The sequence below is a fragment of the Lycium ferocissimum genome, chromosome 3, assembly GCF_029784015.1.
Source record: "Lycium ferocissimum isolate CSIRO_LF1 chromosome 3, AGI_CSIRO_Lferr_CH_V1, whole genome shotgun sequence".
Lineage (NCBI taxonomy): Eukaryota > Viridiplantae > Streptophyta > Magnoliopsida > Solanales > Solanaceae > Lycium > Lycium ferocissimum.
The window spans coordinates 63748782-63766794 of NC_081344.1; the positions used below are offsets into that span (position 1 = coordinate 63748782).

The 18013-nt window shown below is 36.0% G+C and overlaps 1 protein-coding gene and 1 non-coding gene across 2 annotated transcripts; one reads left to right on the top strand and one right to left on the bottom strand.

Moving 5' to 3' along the window:
- Nucleotides 1-1938: 1938 nt before the first annotated feature.
- On the bottom strand, nt 1939-2045 carry LOC132051297 (small nucleolar RNA R71). Its single transcript, XR_009413670.1, has one exon. It is a non-coding gene; the product is annotated as a small nucleolar RNA R71 (small nucleolar RNA).
- Nucleotides 1957-3540, top strand: LOC132048989 (uncharacterized). Its single transcript, XM_059439670.1, has 4 exons — nt 1957-2126; nt 2175-2705; nt 2817-3033; nt 3118-3540. Exons 1-4 carry the CDS (start codon nt 1957-1959, stop codon nt 3538-3540), a joined length of 1341 nt encoding a protein of 446 aa, XP_059295653.1.
- The last annotated feature ends 14473 nt before the right edge of the window (nt 3541-18013 follow it).

Here is an 18013-nt window from a genome sequence, read left to right on the forward strand (position 1 = left end):
CGAATCTTCCAAAACTCCCCCTACATGATATTTATCATTTATTATACTTGATAATGGTCATGTTCTTGTGTTTTCAAGATTTGTGTTTCCCGATTACGACTTATGAGATCGTAAATCATCCTTTACTTCATTGTTACATACTTCCCATGGCTTGTATCTTCCAAAACATCATGGGACATCTCCGATACTCCATTACTACGGTGATATACGTGGCATGCTCATGCTCTGAAAGTGCGGGGTGTAGCCTCTGAATCTCGGACAGGCCATGTATTGGCCATGCGCCGCACAAGCAATACACAGAGGAGATCATGCGCTGGCCATGCGACGCATAGCAAGCGCACAAGCGGCATCAGTTGTCCTACTTGGATCAGGATTGGGCCAACTTATCTTATATTTACCCTAGCGTATAAATACTCGTTTTTAACATTAGAAAGACGGCTTGGATGAATTTTGAGACGTGTGAAACTCTTTCTAGGTTTTATTCCTTTTCTATTATTTTTCCTTATATCGAAACTCTATGTTAATCATGAATTCTTGCTTTTATTCTCGAATCATGTGTAACTAAACACCATAATTTCGGGGTTGTGGCTTAGCCATGAATATTGATGTTTGACAAGTATTTCAATCTTAGTAGCATGTTCGTATGCAATTGCTTCTTTACTTCTGTGCTTAATTGCTTGATTGTCTGCACAGCAGTTGAGTTCTATTTACTCATTGATACACGTGCTTAGGAAGGACGTTGTTAATGTGGAGAAGAAGTAACGAGATTGTGATCTGAATATCCCTATAGTCGGGCTAGGATTTGTGACTAGGATAGGAATATACTTAGTTATCGCAATCAATTTCATGCCGTGCTCTTATTGCATTCTTGATAGGTCAATACCACAGGAATATAGGAGGCGAGTTATCTTGAATCGGCGAGTAGTGGTTCGGGAGAACACTACGAGATTAATAATTCGGTTAATTGACAATTGTGAACGAAGTTGCTAAGGTGTGATACTTGAACGACTCAATAGGATTGATGAACAAACCACGACCCTGGAATACTTCTAAAATCTTGATAAAAGCAGTACTCAAATACGTTCTTAGCACAAATTCTGGTTATATTATTAGTTGTTTACATTATAGCATTAGTTTACAAAACAACCAAAGCTTTTATTCTTTACTTGCATAATTGGTAGCAATAGTTTATTTTCGTGAAAGTATTAGTCATAAGTTTCTGTGGGTTCGACATTCGATTCTATATAATCACTATATTACTTGTACGACCGCGTACACTTGCGTGTGCGTTTGGACGCAACAAGTTTTTGGCGCCGTTGCCGGGGACTTAAAAATCAATTATTTTTGCCATAATAAATTGTATTGCTTTATTTATCCTAGTATTAACATCTTGATCTTAGCTGCTACTTGATTGCAGGTACTTGACTCGAATGCTAAGGACTGCGAGTCAAAACAATTTTGAGGAATTCCATCTTGAGCCTGAACGTACTTTCAATCGGCACAAGAGATTTGAATTTATTATAGAGCCCGCAGGATGTAGCAGAGTTACCTGTGGTCATGGCTAATAATCAAACAGCGAAAGTGAGAGAGGTTGCAATGCCTCGTGTGGCAGATGTAACTTCGAGCATTGTCAAGCCCACCATCGAAAGGCATTTTGAACTGAAGCATCCCATGATTCAGCTACTTCACTCTAGTGGGCAGTTCACAGGAATGTCCCATGAGGATCTTCAGCGGCACATCCATACTTTTTTGCAGATTGTGGATACTTTCTCTACTAGAAGGGTCACCAAAGAATATGTACGGCTGACACTATTCCCCTTTTCTCTATTGGGGAATGCAAGTAACTAGTTATTAGCAGAGTCCGCAAATTCTATCACTTCATGGGATGATTTGGCAACGAAATTCTTGACAAGGTTCTTTCCACGAGCAAAGACAGCTCGACTCCGAAAAGAGATCATGTCATTCAGGCAGAAAGGTGGGGAAAATTTGTATCAAGCATGGGAGAGGTTCAAAGGTCTTCTCAGAGATTGCCCTCACCACCATCAGAAAAATGAAGTTCTGGCACACACATTTATTGAGAGTCTGGATGCCCAACATAAATCGTCGCTAGACACTGCTGCAGGAGGGTAGGCTCTTGATCTAAGCTATGAAGAACTATTCACACTATTGAACAGGTTTACTCAGAGCACTCTAGATTGGCAGGATGATGCAGCTAGCAGTTCAATTAGAAAGGCACCGGGTGTTTTTGAAGTAGATAATTTTACAACACTATCAGCACAGCTTGATGCCATGCGCACTGAAATCAAGAAGTTAACACGTGCCAAGCAAGCTCCACCACGATGCGTAGGTCAACAAGCCTTTATTTTTTGTGAAGTACGCGGAGAAGGTCACAACAGTGATGGATGCCCTGCAAATCCTGCATCCATATACTTTGTGGGTAATGCAAGCAAGGGGCAAGGAAACAACAATCAACACGGGAATTCCTACAACCCAAATTGGAGAAATCACTCGAATTTCAGGTGGAGTGATAACCCAGGTAATCAGAAACAGAACTATCAGCCAGCACCTGCTCCTCAAGCACCCACGAACAGTATAGAAGAGATGACGAAAAAGATGATAGGTGATATGCAGAAGATGATGATAGACCAGCAGAAGTTGATAGCAGATAATCAGAATCACGATCTGACTGTGGGAAATTTAGAGAGGTAGATGGGATAGATAGCTGGTGCACAAAATACTAGACCACCTGGAGGACTGCCAAGTAATACGGATGTGAATCCCAAGCCTTGTAATGCTGTGACTCTTCGAAATGGGAGAGAACTAGAGGAAGTGACTCCGAACAAAACCAGTCGAGTAGAAGCTGAAAAAGAGAAGATTACCGAGGAGATGATTGAAGAAGAGAGGGTAATCAAGACACCAGTGGCAAAGCAGCCACAGCCCGTGGTTGAAAAGCCACCACCTCCATTCCCTCAATGTTTGGGAAGACAGAAAGAAGAGGCCACTTACAAGAAGTTTCTTGATTTGCTTAAGCAGGTACACGTGAATGTCCCGTTGGTTGATATGCTATAGGGTATTCTAAAGTATGCTAAGTACATCAAAGATATTATTGCAAACAAGAGCCGATTTACAGAGTATGCCACTGTTGCACTTACTGAGGAGTGCACTTCGCGGATTCAAAATAGGTTGCCTACTAAATTGAAAGATCCCGAAAGTTTCACGATTGAGATTTCTATTGGGAAGCAGGTTGTTGCTCGAGCACTATGTGATCTTGGTGCAAGTATAAATTTGATGCCTTCATCTATCTTCAGGAAGCTAGGTTTAGGAGTACCCAGACCAACCACTATAGTTCTTCAGCTGGCGGACAGATCGTTAGCAAAGCCCGAAGGCATCATTGAAGATGTATTGGTGCAAGTGGGGTCGTTGATAATTCCTGCAAGCTTCGTGATTTTGGACTTCAAGCCAGACCCGGAAGTCTCATTTATTTTGGGGCGTCCATTCTTGGCCACAAGGAGAGCACTTATTGATGTAGCTACTGGGTAGCTCACCATGAGAGTACATGATAAAGTTGAGGTCTTCAATGTCTACCAAGCTTTGAAGATGCCTGCAATCTATGAGGAGTTGTCCGCCATTACTGTTCTGAATGATGATACACGAAGGCCACTCATCACTTCTCATGATCCATTGGAGAGAGCCTTGGTGGGGGATGATATTTACGTGACACAGGCGGCGTTTGAGATGGTAACGATGAATTTAACGATACGATACAATAAAATTAAAGTAACAATCAAAACAAACATTGTATTTAAACTAGAGAAAATTACACTGTATGTTAATTGGGGCAGCAATGCTACCAAAATTGACCCATTTTTTTAATTCTTACAAAAAATGACCCAAACTTTTCTTTCTCTCACTCTCTCTCTCTCTTTGCCTTCTTATATGTTTGTATATGTTGGTATAAGTGTCTGTATATGTCTGTATATGCATGTATATGTTTGTATATTTTGGACTATTTTTTGTAATGTAAGTTTTGGGCTATTTTTTTTGCAATGTAAGTGACCAATTTGTATATTTTTGAATTTTTTTTAACTAACAGCACAATGCAATAAAACAGGTAACAACCATCCAAACATCCTGTTAGGTAGGTACGTGTAATTATCCCCTTTTAATATTAACCCATAGTACCAAACCTGCAGTTAATGGTCCATTTAAAAAAGTAAAATTTTCACAAACAGCTACCTTTTAGCTCCTTCTAACAACCTATAACTATATGTTCTATATTTACAATTCGTAGCTATATCTCTCTATATTTAGCTAGTCGAATCGGTATACTAAAATATAGTACAAATATAACTAAATACGAACGGCTAACGAAATTGCTATATTTATGGAAACAAAATCTGTTCCAATTTAAATTAAAATCAGTTTTATTGTTCCCTGATTCACGCAAATATCCTCCCATTCCATATCTGATTCCATATCTCATTCAAATAGCTAACAAATTCAAAAAAATTTGAATTCAAAAAAGTACATTCATATTTTTAACCAAAAATAAAAGATTCAACGATTAGTTCATCAAAAATCTTTGAATAATAACAATATCAAACCAAAGGAATTGAGCTCGATTAGAACGACGAATATATATTTGATTTCATCTGTTGAAATATCGAATTCAAGTTGACTTCATAATTGAGGTAACAATGTTTTCACTGCAACCTTTTTATTTTTTCGCCTTTTCTGAACTTTTGAATATGCAAAAACTCAGATTCATAGATTCAAAATATTATTGTTTTGACTAAATTGAATATAACACATTGCCGTATTCGAAAACAACATGATAATGACAAGCGTAATTGCGTTGATCCGTCATTCGGTTTTGGAACGATCGAAGCGTTTTGTGAATTACAAAATTGATGCTTGTTGTATTCACCGATAATTGCAATTACGATGAGTTAGTTTCTACGATTACAAATCAATTAGGCCGATATCTTTCAGAAAACTATTTCAATAAAATATACTGTTGAAGGCGATTTTCAACCAATTGAAATACACAACGATATGGGAGTTCGTGTGTACGTTGATCTTAAGAGAGAAAACAGAGTTTTGGGGATGTATCCAATGTGCGTTAGTGTTCATGATTTTGATGTTGAAGATGATGCAACTGGTAATCGTATTATTGGAGATGATGTGCTGCAAATTGGATATAGCGAGAATCGGGATGGTATGGAAGTTTGTGATTCTACGGGGAAAGGCTGTTCTTTTGTTTGAGAATGATAACAATTTGGTAATTTCGAAACCGGAAGCGAAAGGAGTTTTTGTCGACAAATTTACCAGGATAAGGAAACTTTGAAAATTGTGATGACAAAATATGCAATTCGTGAAAGATTCAATTTCAAAACAGAGAGATCGAATGCTATAAGGTATGTCTTTCTAAATGTATTCGTAACCGAAAGTGCGGATGTATTTTTGTTATATTTGTACTATATTTAGATGATTTGTTAACTTGTTTATCACACTGTTTATTAAAAAAAGTCTGATGCAATATATTTCTGATATATTTTTTGTATATTTCTACTGTATTTAATTGATTGAGTATGTACTATTTGCATTGTATTATGTAGCTATACTCTGGCATGTTGGTCGCCGGAATGTAAATGGAAGTTCAGAGCGTCGAGAATTGGGGATTCTGAAATGTTCGGGTTAGATTTTTCGATGACGAAATACATGTCCGTTGAAGGACAAGGTGTATTCGCAACGACAAGCAACAAGTTGGTTTATTGGAGAAGCTTGTCAAGGCGAAAATAACTAACCATAAAAGGAAGGTCACACCTGGGGATATAAAAGACGATGTCAAAAATGAATTCGGCGTAGATGTTTCTTATATGATGGCATGGAGAGCTAGAGAGAAGGCTATAAAAGATTTCAGAGGTGACCCACCGATTCATACAAGAAGTTGCCGCGTATATATACATCCTTGATAAAAACGTATCTACGGATCGCTTGTTAAAATGCATAAATCACCAGAAAATGAGTTTATGTATTTGTTTGTAGCACTCAAAGCATTCATAAAGGGATTCAAGTGTTGTAGACCAATAGTTGTAGTGGATGGTGCACACCTTAAATCAACGTATAATGGTACATTTGTGTCGGCAAGTACTTTGGATGGAACAGGTATGTGTAATTCTATTCTATGAATTTTTTTTTATAAATACAACAATATGCTATTGATTTGCAAATGAAGTCGCTAAAAACATACTGGATATATTCTGTGTTAATGTGTGAATAATATATGTTTGAAATACATCAGTAAATATGTGGTGAATATATTGTAAATATATCCTGTTGTTTTATAAATAATGTTGCTAAAAACACATTGTGAGATCAAAATTCAGTTAGAATATGTATTGAATATATTATAAATATATACTGACTTTTGTAGGTAATATCCTACCACTAGCGTATGGTGTGATAGATTCGAGAATAATAAGTCTGGACGTGGTTCTTTGAACTGTTCAAGCAAGCTTATGGTGTTAGGAAAAATATGTGTGTCGTGTCCCACGTACATGAAAGCACACACACGCGAGCTTTCTAAGGTGTATCCTATCGTTCCTCATTTGGCTTGTATATGGCATTTGTGGAAAAATGTGACAAAGCAATACACAACAAACGGTGAGGTGTTGAGTCCTATATTTTATTCACCGGCGAAGGCATACGGCCAGATGAGTTCGATAAATTGATGGAGAAGATTGGGAATGTTGATATTCGGGTAAAACGATACCTAGAAGATCTTGGAAGGGATAAATGGTCTAGGCTTTATTCACCTATTAACGAGAGGATGGACAATGACTTCGAATATAGCCGAATGTATTAATGGAAAACTGTTTCTTTGCAAGAGAGTTACATATTTTTGATTTCCTTGAAGAAGTGAGGAAGATGTTTGGTAGATGGAATTGCACAAATAGAAAAAATGGTACCTACACATTCACAACACTGATGAGGCGGTATCAAGAGATGTTGTCGATCAACGAGTACAAATCAATACGAATGAGGGTATCTTTGGTTGCAACACAAAATTTTAATCTATATTTTACTATATCTAATGTATATTTATCTATATTCCCAATATGGTAAAACTGCTCAGGTTAATGCTTGTTTATTGGTTAAATGGTTCTCAGGTTGAAGCGTCAACTGAATATGTTTACACAGTGAATGATGGACCGAGGCGTTTCATAATCGATTTGAAGAAGAAAACTTGCGGTAGGATGTTCCAACTCGGACGAGATACCGTGTTCTCATGCATGGGCGGTATTGAAGAATAAAAATTTGATTTCCGATGCATATTGTTCGGAATTATTCAAGCGAAACGATTGTGAACATATATGATGTGCCGGTTGATCCTCTTCCCGACGAAAACCGAGTGGAATGTTCCTAAAAGTATATCGATGAAGTTGTTATGCCACCGATCTATAAGAGACCCCCTCTCGGGAGGCCAAAAAGAAGAGGGACAAGCCATTACGGAGTTGATGATTGGTAAACGCAGAATGCTTGCGGTAAATGTGGACGTCTTGGTCATAACAGGCGTTCGTGTGATAATCCGCCCCTCAATAAGAAGAATAAATAAGTACATTTTGATTTTATTTGTTAAGACAATTCTACTTTAAATTTCTGTTATTCTAGTATGATTGTATTTCACATGGTTGAACATCCGAAGATTTTAGATGTTATGCTATATTGGTGGTTTAATGGAATTTGGAAAGTCTACTCTATGTAAACTGATTTGGCCTTTTGTTTTGGAATTATGCTTTAATATTTGTATTTTGTATATATTTGGGCTATATTTTAGTTGCATTTTGTCTGATCTGGTAGATAAATCTTATTTTGGTTTACTGTTAACTATATTTCATATATTTTTTACATATATTTTAAGTGTATTTAGATGAAAGTTTAACTTTTGTAACACACTGTACATTAAAAATGGACTTATGGAATATATCTTCGATATATTTTATATATATTTCGAATACCGTATTTAACATTGAAAAAATAACATACTTGTTAGATATACTACTTTGTTAAATGAATACATTTCATTTAACTGCCGGTCTAATTAGTCTTGGAGGCTGCTCGTTATCACTTGATGCATTGTTGTTTGACTTATCCCATGCATAGTCACATAAAAGGCACCGTATCTCATACGGAGTAACTTTGCATCAAATTCGGTTGGGATGACTTCACTTGAGCTCAAGTATTCAACAAAGGTCGCCACATACACACCACAATCCCAAAAAAAATGATCAAAAACTTTGCCGATCAAAACCCAAGAAAAAATAGATGTATTTATTGTGTTTTTTGTTGGAAGAGATTCTTACATGCTATCGGGAGCTTGTTGCGGGAGATTGTCTACATTCACAATGTCAAAGTTGTCGGTCTGTTCTCTGTTTCTGTAACAAGGATGTGTGGCAAAATCTATATCCGCCTTCTTCTCATAGAAATCAGTCATTTGTAGACTGTGCGTGACAAGAGTAGCCAACATTTTCATTTCGGCTCTAACGACAGCATCATGCCCTGCAGCTCGGTATGAGTTGTATACGTAGATGCACCTGTTTGTAAAAAGAAAAAATACGAAAAAGACAAACATATAAATTTTGTAGAAAAATGAATGATTTTTTTTTCAAAGGATGAGAGCACAAATTATTCGCTGAAAGATATCACAACCAAAATCCGGTTGATTTTCCTCTTTTTACGTTGACGAGAATTAGTACGTTGTCAACAAGATACCATGGTACATTAGCCAACACTTGTGCCCGTTAATGTACCCACACAGTTCATCTTCCTTACTGGCGACGCATGTGGATGAATCGGGGTTTTCCCAAGATTTGTAAATTTCAGCAACTAAAGTGTGAAAAATACAGCTGGCAGTGGTGAATCTATAATCGTTGTTATTGTGATACTTTCCCTTCTTGCGTAGGTAGTAGAAAATAACGTCAATATGCTTTGTAAAAACATCAATTCGGTGACTATAATCAATACTATGTTCAATAAAACTATTCTGTATATATATATTAAATATAGTGAAATATACTCTTGAATATAGCAAAAATACAATTCTGTATACATAATCAGTACTCCACACCCCTAATAAAATAATGTCTCTATATTAAATATAGTGCAAATAGAATGATGAAAATATTTTTAAAATACAATACAGTCTTAATGTAAATACAAAATTGTGATCTATATATATATGTCAAATATAATAAAAATATACTCTAGATACATCACACTGTAATTCTATTATAAAACATAAAAAACTTAAGTAACAAGCGAGAAAGACACCAAAACCTCATCGGTCAAATTTGCCCATCCATAGATAACAAGTAGAACCGAGTTTTTTGTCGGATACGTCACTGTAACTCCTAAATGTAACCGAAGTTCGGCATCGGCGGGGATCTATTCCTTCCTTGTTCTTTCGTAATGATTTTCCTTTGGTTTCCTTTGTATATGAACAATGGAAAGAACATACGTTAAGTTTATTAAGAATTGATTTCTGGAAAACTAAAAAAATAAGTTTTGAAAATAATTACTTTTTGTCGTGCGATTTCAACAGATCCTTCTCAAGCCACTTTTGATATTCTTGACGAAACGAAGTATCTAATGGGGTATTGATAGGGTGCTCAACAAATGGGTGTTTTTTCTGATAAATGCAAGGACTGATATTTTGGGCAGAAGAACCCATTGAAATAAATTGTGACGAAGGGGACAAAGTTGTATTTGCTTGGTTTCCTTTCTCGGGCAGCCCCTGGGTGGACAATGATTTGTTTTTCAGAGTCTAAAAGCTGTGCAGTCTCACCACTTGAGCTTTGACTCGCATTTGGTTGTACAGGAACTTGTTGTCCAGTTTCATCACTTGAACTGTGTCCAACGATCGGTTGTACTCCAACTTCTGTCGTTCGATTCATTAGTTGAACTTTGTCCGGCTTGTTGGTTGTACTCCAAGTTGGATTGGTATCCGAGAATCGTGAATCATCCACTGAGAGATCGTTATCGGGTTATCGTCCGGATTCTGAGGGGTCCTTAAACTTGACAAATCGGCTTGATCATCGCGTGGTACTGGAGGAGGACCGAGAGGAATAATAGATGCTAAAGGACAGTTGACTAGCAAGTCCGCTATCATTTCCTCTGATGCGGTAAATTCAGCATTAGCATTCTCCATATCACCAGTTTGCTGAGATTCCTGAAATAAAAAACAAACAAAAAACGACTGGTCTTTGTCAATTATTGCTTATCAAAAAGATATGTGATTGGCACTTAAAAGCCACATTTCAGTACTTACATCAAAATTTAAATGGATTGGTGTTATGGGCACTCCATCAACCCCATGTTTGACGTCTGGTATATCAGGTGCAACAGGAGGCAAATTAAGAATTTCCAACTCATGGGGTGTTGGCACAACTTCCTCAAATCTACAAGACTGTGGACAACAAAATATACAAGCTACATCACCATATATATATCTACATTGGTAGCATACTACAAATATGAGGAAAATATAGTCAAAATATATTGATGACAAATGACTTACTTCATCAATATAGTCAAAATATAATCAAAATATACCATGAACAACAACCAAATTTAAACAGTTAAATGGTAAAGGACACAAACAAGTAAACTGTTCAATTTGTTAAAAAATTGGATTACCGGGTTTTTGTCGTCTCTGAACATGCCATCCATCAATCTCTTGAATTCTGATTTTCCTTCCGTAGTCCGCCAATTCAAAATTCTAGGAACTAAATTCCCCGTCTTAACTACAATGGTGGATGGGACTTTTGAGCAACATTCATACAACCAGACTTGCATAGCAAGTGGCAACCCGTGAATCCTATAATATCTCTTAAAATCGGATATTTACGCCGATGCTTACAACCAACTCTCTAAACGACTCTTTACCCCAAGGATACTCATTATATCTCCCGTCCTCTACAACATCAAAATGGATCCTTGGTATGTTTGTTGAGTTTGGCTCACCACAATGTACCCGCGTATTTATGAAATACAATATTGCCATCTTGACTGCGTCATCCCCTTTATCATCCCAAACTGTCTTGTTGAAATGCTCAATAAGCTCGTGTCTTTTAACTGGCAGTTGGTTCTCCTCATTTCTACCAAAATATTCAACCATAAGCCTATTTGGTTTTGAGTTATCATAAACAAAATCGTTTTCATCAGAGACACAATCTAGCCCAGTGATCAGTGCAAATTCTCTAAGTAGAAACACGAACTTTACCATTTATTTCAAATGTAAAGCACCTATATGTATGCTTTCCTAAGCTCCTTGACCATAAAGCACCGAAAAATCTATGCTTGCACATCCAAATGCGCATTACGAGATATTTACCAAAACAAGAATTCCTAAACATATCCATACGTAGATCCGTTAGTTTGCCTCTAATATCTTGCATTACATTAACATTAGTGTATCTACACATAGATGGTGCCACAAACGGTGCTTGGTAACCAAAAATTTAGATACACAAAACAACATGCCAAAAGACACGTATGATTGACAAAAAACAGTGAACACAATCAGGTAAAAAAGAGATCAACCAAAAATATATACAAATATAAAACAAAACAGTGATTGACAATGAAAACATATAATGTAATTTAACAATAAAAATACATGAATATACTGAAAATATAATGACATATATTGACTGATTGACTAAATTACAGATCTGTAATAACTGTCAACAAAATACACACAAATATACTTAAAAATCTTAAAAATTACAGTTATGGTGAAGAACAATAAACACGAATTAACTGAAGAAACATGTGAAAAAAAATAACAGTAGAAATATACTTAAAATGCACATAAAATATAGATCTGGTTAATTAACAGATCTGTAATAACTAAACTAAAAAAAATGAACTAAATATACTGAAAATACAAGATAAATATACCTCTGCATCATCATCCTCATCCACATTATGTTTGGCTTTAGCAATTTTTTTCCCCTTAACATTAGCAACATTGTCACCAGCCTTTCTCTTCTTTTGTTTCTCCATTTGAGAAACCTTTTTCACTTTTTGTTGTTGTTTACTCTTCGAATCAACATAATCGCGAACGCCTAGGATCGTTAATTCTTTTTGAACGATTCTCGGCATAAGAGCCTTGAATAGCGATTTCGTGTTGAGAAATTCCCAAAGAAAAATTAGGAATCTCAAATTCGGGTTCTATACCTCTATTTCTGATCGGAGTACACTTGAATCTAAGCAAAAAAACCAAGAACAAACACTGATAATTAATTATTTAGAGTTGCATTACTGATTCAAACGAAAAAAAAAAATACTCCGAAAATATAGGTTAAATACACGGTGAAAATTAAAAATCAGTATAGAATCTTACCTTTTTTTGGGAATTAGATTTGAATCATGAGTGAAATTAATGAGTAGTTAATTAGAGATAACAAAAGGAAGTTGTAGAATTGTAAAACTGATTTGAAATTGGAGGAAATTAAGGGATATTGTGAATAATGGCGTGTATTTAGTGGGATAGGAGAGAGAGACGTTTTTGTTGGCTTAAATTTAGGGGTGTGGGAAGTTATAAGATGAGTGGTAAAAAACTGGTAGCTATATGAAGTAAATATGTTATATTTTAGCTACTAAATATAATTATTGAAAAGTTTAATTATGTTCCATAAATAGGTAATAATGGAACCTATGCCAAGTAAATTTTACTTTAAAAAAAGTGCGAGTCCAATAAAATTAGGACTATATTCCCTGTCCTATATCTTATTTCTCCTGTTACTAAAAGTACTTTAAAATTTTAGTTGGGCTGGGTTTTTCGGTAAACCAATTCTGATTAGGAATAGGATTAGGGACTTCTCCTCCTATAAATAATAAATTCCCCTCCACATTAAGGTGGTTTAGGGTTACGGTTCTAATGAGGAGAGCAGCAAGTGGTGACGTACTACTGCCTGATTGCCTTGTTCACAAAATATTCTCTTACCTTACTTCTAAAGAAGCAGCTCAGATGCGTATCGTATAAAAAACATGGCAACATGCCCGGTTCATGACGATTCCCAACTTGAATTTTACTATTTGTTCTCCCAAAGACATTAAAAAAGTGGACAGAATTATGTAGACATATCGTGACAGAAGAATCCCTATTGACGAGTTTGAACTTCGGAGTTATCGACAGTTTGATTCTCGTGAATGGATAGATAAGTGGCTAGGCATTGCTCTTCAGAACTGTGTAAAAGTTCTCGTCTGTAGAGTTGATGGCTTCTCATACTCTTTTCCTATTTGGATTTTGGACAACCTTGGCATCAAAATCTTTGAGTATTGCAACTGAGGGGTTGTGATCTGATGCGTGTCCAAGTTATCTACATCTAGCGGTGGGGTGAACTGCCATTCTTTGAGACATCTTTCTCTATCTTATGTACGGTTAGACATTAACATGCTATTGGCGCTACTTAATAGGTGTCCCTTGATCGTCAGTTTCTCCCTCGAGTATTGTGTTTGGTTGAAAACGATTGAGATGTGCAATCTTCAAAAGATCACCTCAGTTTCCATTTGGACCAATAGAAACCATCATATCAAAATCCAAGAATGTCAGGATCTGAAATATAGAGTTAGTAGGTGGGGGGATATCTCTTTGATTAAATCTGAAACCGAAAATTGAAATGATAATCTATGTGTTTGATGTAATATGGAGAATTCTGAGTCATTCGGAAGCAAGCCTTGGCATAGTCAGCAAAAAGCCTACAAATTTGACTACTCAGACGTGGGGTACTCGCAATAAGGAACCGTATGGAAAGGGAGAAAGAGTTTATCTTTTGTTATTAGATTGGTGTAGGGGTGGCAAATGGGCCATTTAGGCTAAAGTTGAGCGGGTCAAGATGGGTTGAACCTATAGATGAGCCAAAACCCAACTCTGCCTAAAGCTTATTTGGGCTAAGATGGGTTGGGTCAAGATGGGTTAAATGAAGGGTCATAACCCAACCCATCCAAATTAACCCACCTTTTCAACATTTTGAGAAACGAAAAATATCGATATTCTTTTATTGTAAATATTCTCTCGCTCATGCTTTTCTAAATAAATAATGTTTTGAAAATCAAATTTAAATATCTTTTGGATAAAAAAAAAAAAAACTCAAACTTATGTTTTTACTCAAAATAATAAAGATATTCACTGTAAATATTTCATCATAAGTTAGCCTAGTACATAAATTATATTCGAAACTATTCCAAAAATAAATCAAATGAAAATTAAATGTTAATTGACGTAATGAATATTGATTTTGTCAGATTCCTCTCTTTTACCCCTTTATCTTATTTATATATTTTTATGGTTCTCTTGTACATAACTAAGAGTGGCAAATGTATGTCGAATATGGTTGGTTAAAAATAGGCTAAACAAAAACGGATCAGCATAGACCCTTAGGAAAAAAATTAAAAACTTAAAATAAAAAGTTACTAGTAAAAAATTTCAAATAAGGAAATAAAAAATAAGAAAATAAAATAAAAATATTTTTTTCTAAAGAAAATTAAACATGAACATTTTAAAAAATAAATTTAAATAACAATTAAAAAAGAAGTTAATCATGTTTTGTAGCTTTTATTCTTATGAATGAAGGACAATTGGGCTCCTTTGATGGGTCAGTTTGGGTTGATAATTTGTGATGGGTCAACTTGGGCTAGCCCAAATTAGCCCATCTTCAAAATCACTCTAGCCCAAACCCATTAAAGGTTGGGCGGGTCAAATGGGTTTGGGCTAGGTTTGCCACCCCTAGATTAGTGATACAGTTAATTTATTTCTATTTCAAATTATTCATTTATCGAGGCGCAGAGACACTATGTTTCATATTTCTCTTCTCTCTAGTTGATACACGAATTTGGGGATTAATTGTAATATTCTATTCATTTGATTCAGTTGGTTAAAAGTTAGTTAGGAAGTGCCATGTCAGCTATCCAGTTAGTTGAGGGATATTTTGAATTAGTCAATGGCGGGAAAGTTAGTTAGAAGTGGTTATGAGTTGCTTGTTCAGATTTAGCTATAAGTGGTTGTAGATCCCACTATTGTATTCATTCACTTTCCTATTACTTGATTCTTAATACAAGAACTCTACTTTCTCTATCATTTCTATCTTTTCCATTAAATTGAGCTATTCACTCGAATTCTTCCATTGAATTCCTGTTCTAGCAATACAATTACTCAAATCAGTCTTGAATTTCTGTGATTCTTCTATCACTTGTTCCCGTTAATTTATTTTGACTTATGGGCGTTGTTCAAAGTACGTAACCATTTGTTGCAAAGTGAAGTTATGCGGCATATAGTTTTCGTTTAGACTTGTGATACTGTGACCTTATCATCTTTTTCGTACTTGGTAGGAGTGTAGAACCATTAAGCACCTTTCCTTTAGTTTTTCAGTCATATCCCATTAGTATTAGTACTATAGTGGCCCTATAGTACACCAGTTTTCGTTCCCCAATTAGCTGATGGTGCCAAAACTTTTTTCATCACTCACTACTAAAAAACCAGCGACAATCGACCAAAAATTTCGACTGCACGAGGTAGAAAAAGCTGAATTTTCAACCTCAAGGGCAGGTTGTTAATTGATAGGTCGAATTTATGAGGTAAAAAAAAAAATTCTACCTAAATTAAGAAAATACAATTTTCGACCGACCTTGTGTGGTCGAAAACTGCATTTTTTATTTAAATATTATTAATAGTTTTCGACCGCACGAGGTCGTCAAAATAATTTTTATTCAAATATTAATTAAAATTTTCGACCGCATGTGGTCGAAAAATCTGTTTTTATTTAAATATTATTTAACATTTTCGATCACATGGAAAGAATATATATAAAAAAAACATTTTTTTTTATTTCGACCTCGTGTGGTTGAAATGTAGAAATATTGTTGCCAGATCTTGACCACATGACGTCGAAATCCTAGCCAGCATTTTAAATTTCGAATACGTGAGGTCGAAATTCAATATGCTGCCCAGAATTTCAATTGCATGTGGTCGAAGTTTTAATTTATGGGTACATTTTTGACCTCGCGAGGTCAAAATTTAGAAACATCTGGGCTAATTTTTGACCTCGTGTGGTTGAAAATCTGGAATATTTCCCCCAGCATTTAGCTGCTTTTACAGCGGCCCACCTGCCAAACAACCAAACCAACATTATTATACAACACATCCAATTCATCAACAATGCGACATAACAACACATTCTACAATCAAATTAAACTTTAAAGTACTTCAAAATATCCTTAAAACTATATTCAAACACTTAAACATCATAAAGTTAAACAACCATAAATACATTCTACAATCAAATTCACCTTCAAAGTACTTCTAATTCGAATTAAAACTACATTCAAACACTTAGACATCATATACATATCCAAGAAAACATAGCAAAATTAGAATCCAAAAGTATACGAATCAAAAAAGTCAAAGTTGGGTGTTAGAGAGATGATCCGAATCCTCCCCACTATCCTTATCGACAAGACCATGATCTACGTTGGCTTGAGACCTACATCGCGTACCTTGGGAAGGTCGGGGGGGGGGGGGTTGTGAACTACGAGCATCCCCGGGACACAGGGGAATCGGAAATGCCCCCGAATTGAGTAAGCTGTCTATTTGGGCCTGCATACCCAACATCCTTGCCTCCAAGGCACTAAGTATGCTTGTTAGTTGAGCAACTTGCTACGTCATTTTTTGGTACTCCTTAGGGTCCACTGCCCCCTCAGAAGTAGCACCTACGCCTTGAAGGAACGACGGAAATTGACGACAGGCTCGATTAGGCATCCCATAAACTGTCCCATACCTTGTCAAGGGAGCAACCTTCTCCATCCACTGCTGATCGATTATCTCTCGGGTCATTGGCATGCCGGTTCACTGACTGGCACGATATTCCCCAAAGTGTTATTGAAACTGGGTCTGAAGTTGAAGAATACAAATTTAGTAGCTAAATTTCGTGAAAAAATAGTAGTTATTATTCATAGTTAGTGACTTACATAGGTTCGCTGAGCCCTTGGCTCAATCCATTAGTCTGTACCATCAGCGTTCTTCGTCTTTCTCGTGTGAGTAATGATGAAGACTTCATCATGAGGTACTACCTGACCCCGCTGGAGCGCTGCAAACAAATCAAGATTAACAACTAAAAAAGTAAGCAATTGTACGAGGGCAAAAAATATCAAATATTAAGCAATTTTGACCTTAGCTAAGTATGCATTGATTACGAGAGAAAAAAAATATCAAGTATCAATTAATTAAGCCCCTATCAATTAGTGTAGCCGTTAAAGCCACTATCAATTAGTGTAGCCTTTAAATTCCTTCCTTTGGTGATATAACTGGTCCAATGTCTCGTATTTTCATACCGCTCTGGTTCTGAGCCTGATGTTATTCTCATTTCTTCTCAGGATTTCTCACAGACACCATCCTGTCAAGAATTAATTGCGAGGGATCTGCATGACATTGAATGGAAATTCAGGCATATTTTTCGAGGCAAGCTCTGGATGCTCCTTGCTTTGCTATGTGTTGCTTTACACTGTGTTAAGTGTGTTTGACATTAATCTAACATCTGGTGGCTGTTTAAATTTGTAGAAAATTTAGATATCGACACACTTAGATATGTGCTAAGCTTTAAGAATATTTTAGTTTAATCCTCTTTAGTGTTTGCTTGTTTAGGGTCCTTGACATTTTAGGTATTTCGTTCACTTGAATGACTGTGTGGCTAGAGAGAATCTTTTGAAGTATTTTTCTTTTCTATTTTAATCAATTGGACAGAAAGTACTTTTTCTTTTCTATTTTAATTAAGAATTGGGAGGGCCTTGCTCTGTTTCCATGAAATTCAATGGTAGAAGCAGAATAATTCTGTCCATGAATAGTTGAGCAATTCATACAGTTACATGAATTCTTTATAAGCCAAGAAATCAAGACCAATAAAGAAAAATTTACAGCTCATATTCTATATCAGTTCACTACATGTGTGTAGGG

Coding starts and splice junctions, on each gene's coding strand:
- LOC132048989 (XM_059439670.1), top strand. CDS start 1,957: ATGTCATTCAGGCAGAAAGGTGGGGAAAATTTGTATCAAGCATGGGAG. Junction 2,127..2,174: donor CTAGACACTGCTGCAGGAGG/GTAGGCTCTTGA, acceptor ACTATTGAACAG/GTTTACTCAGAGCACTCTAG. Junction 2,706..2,816: donor ACTGTGGGAAATTTAGAGAG/GTAGATGGGATA, acceptor TCGAAATGGGAG/AGAACTAGAGGAAGTGACTC.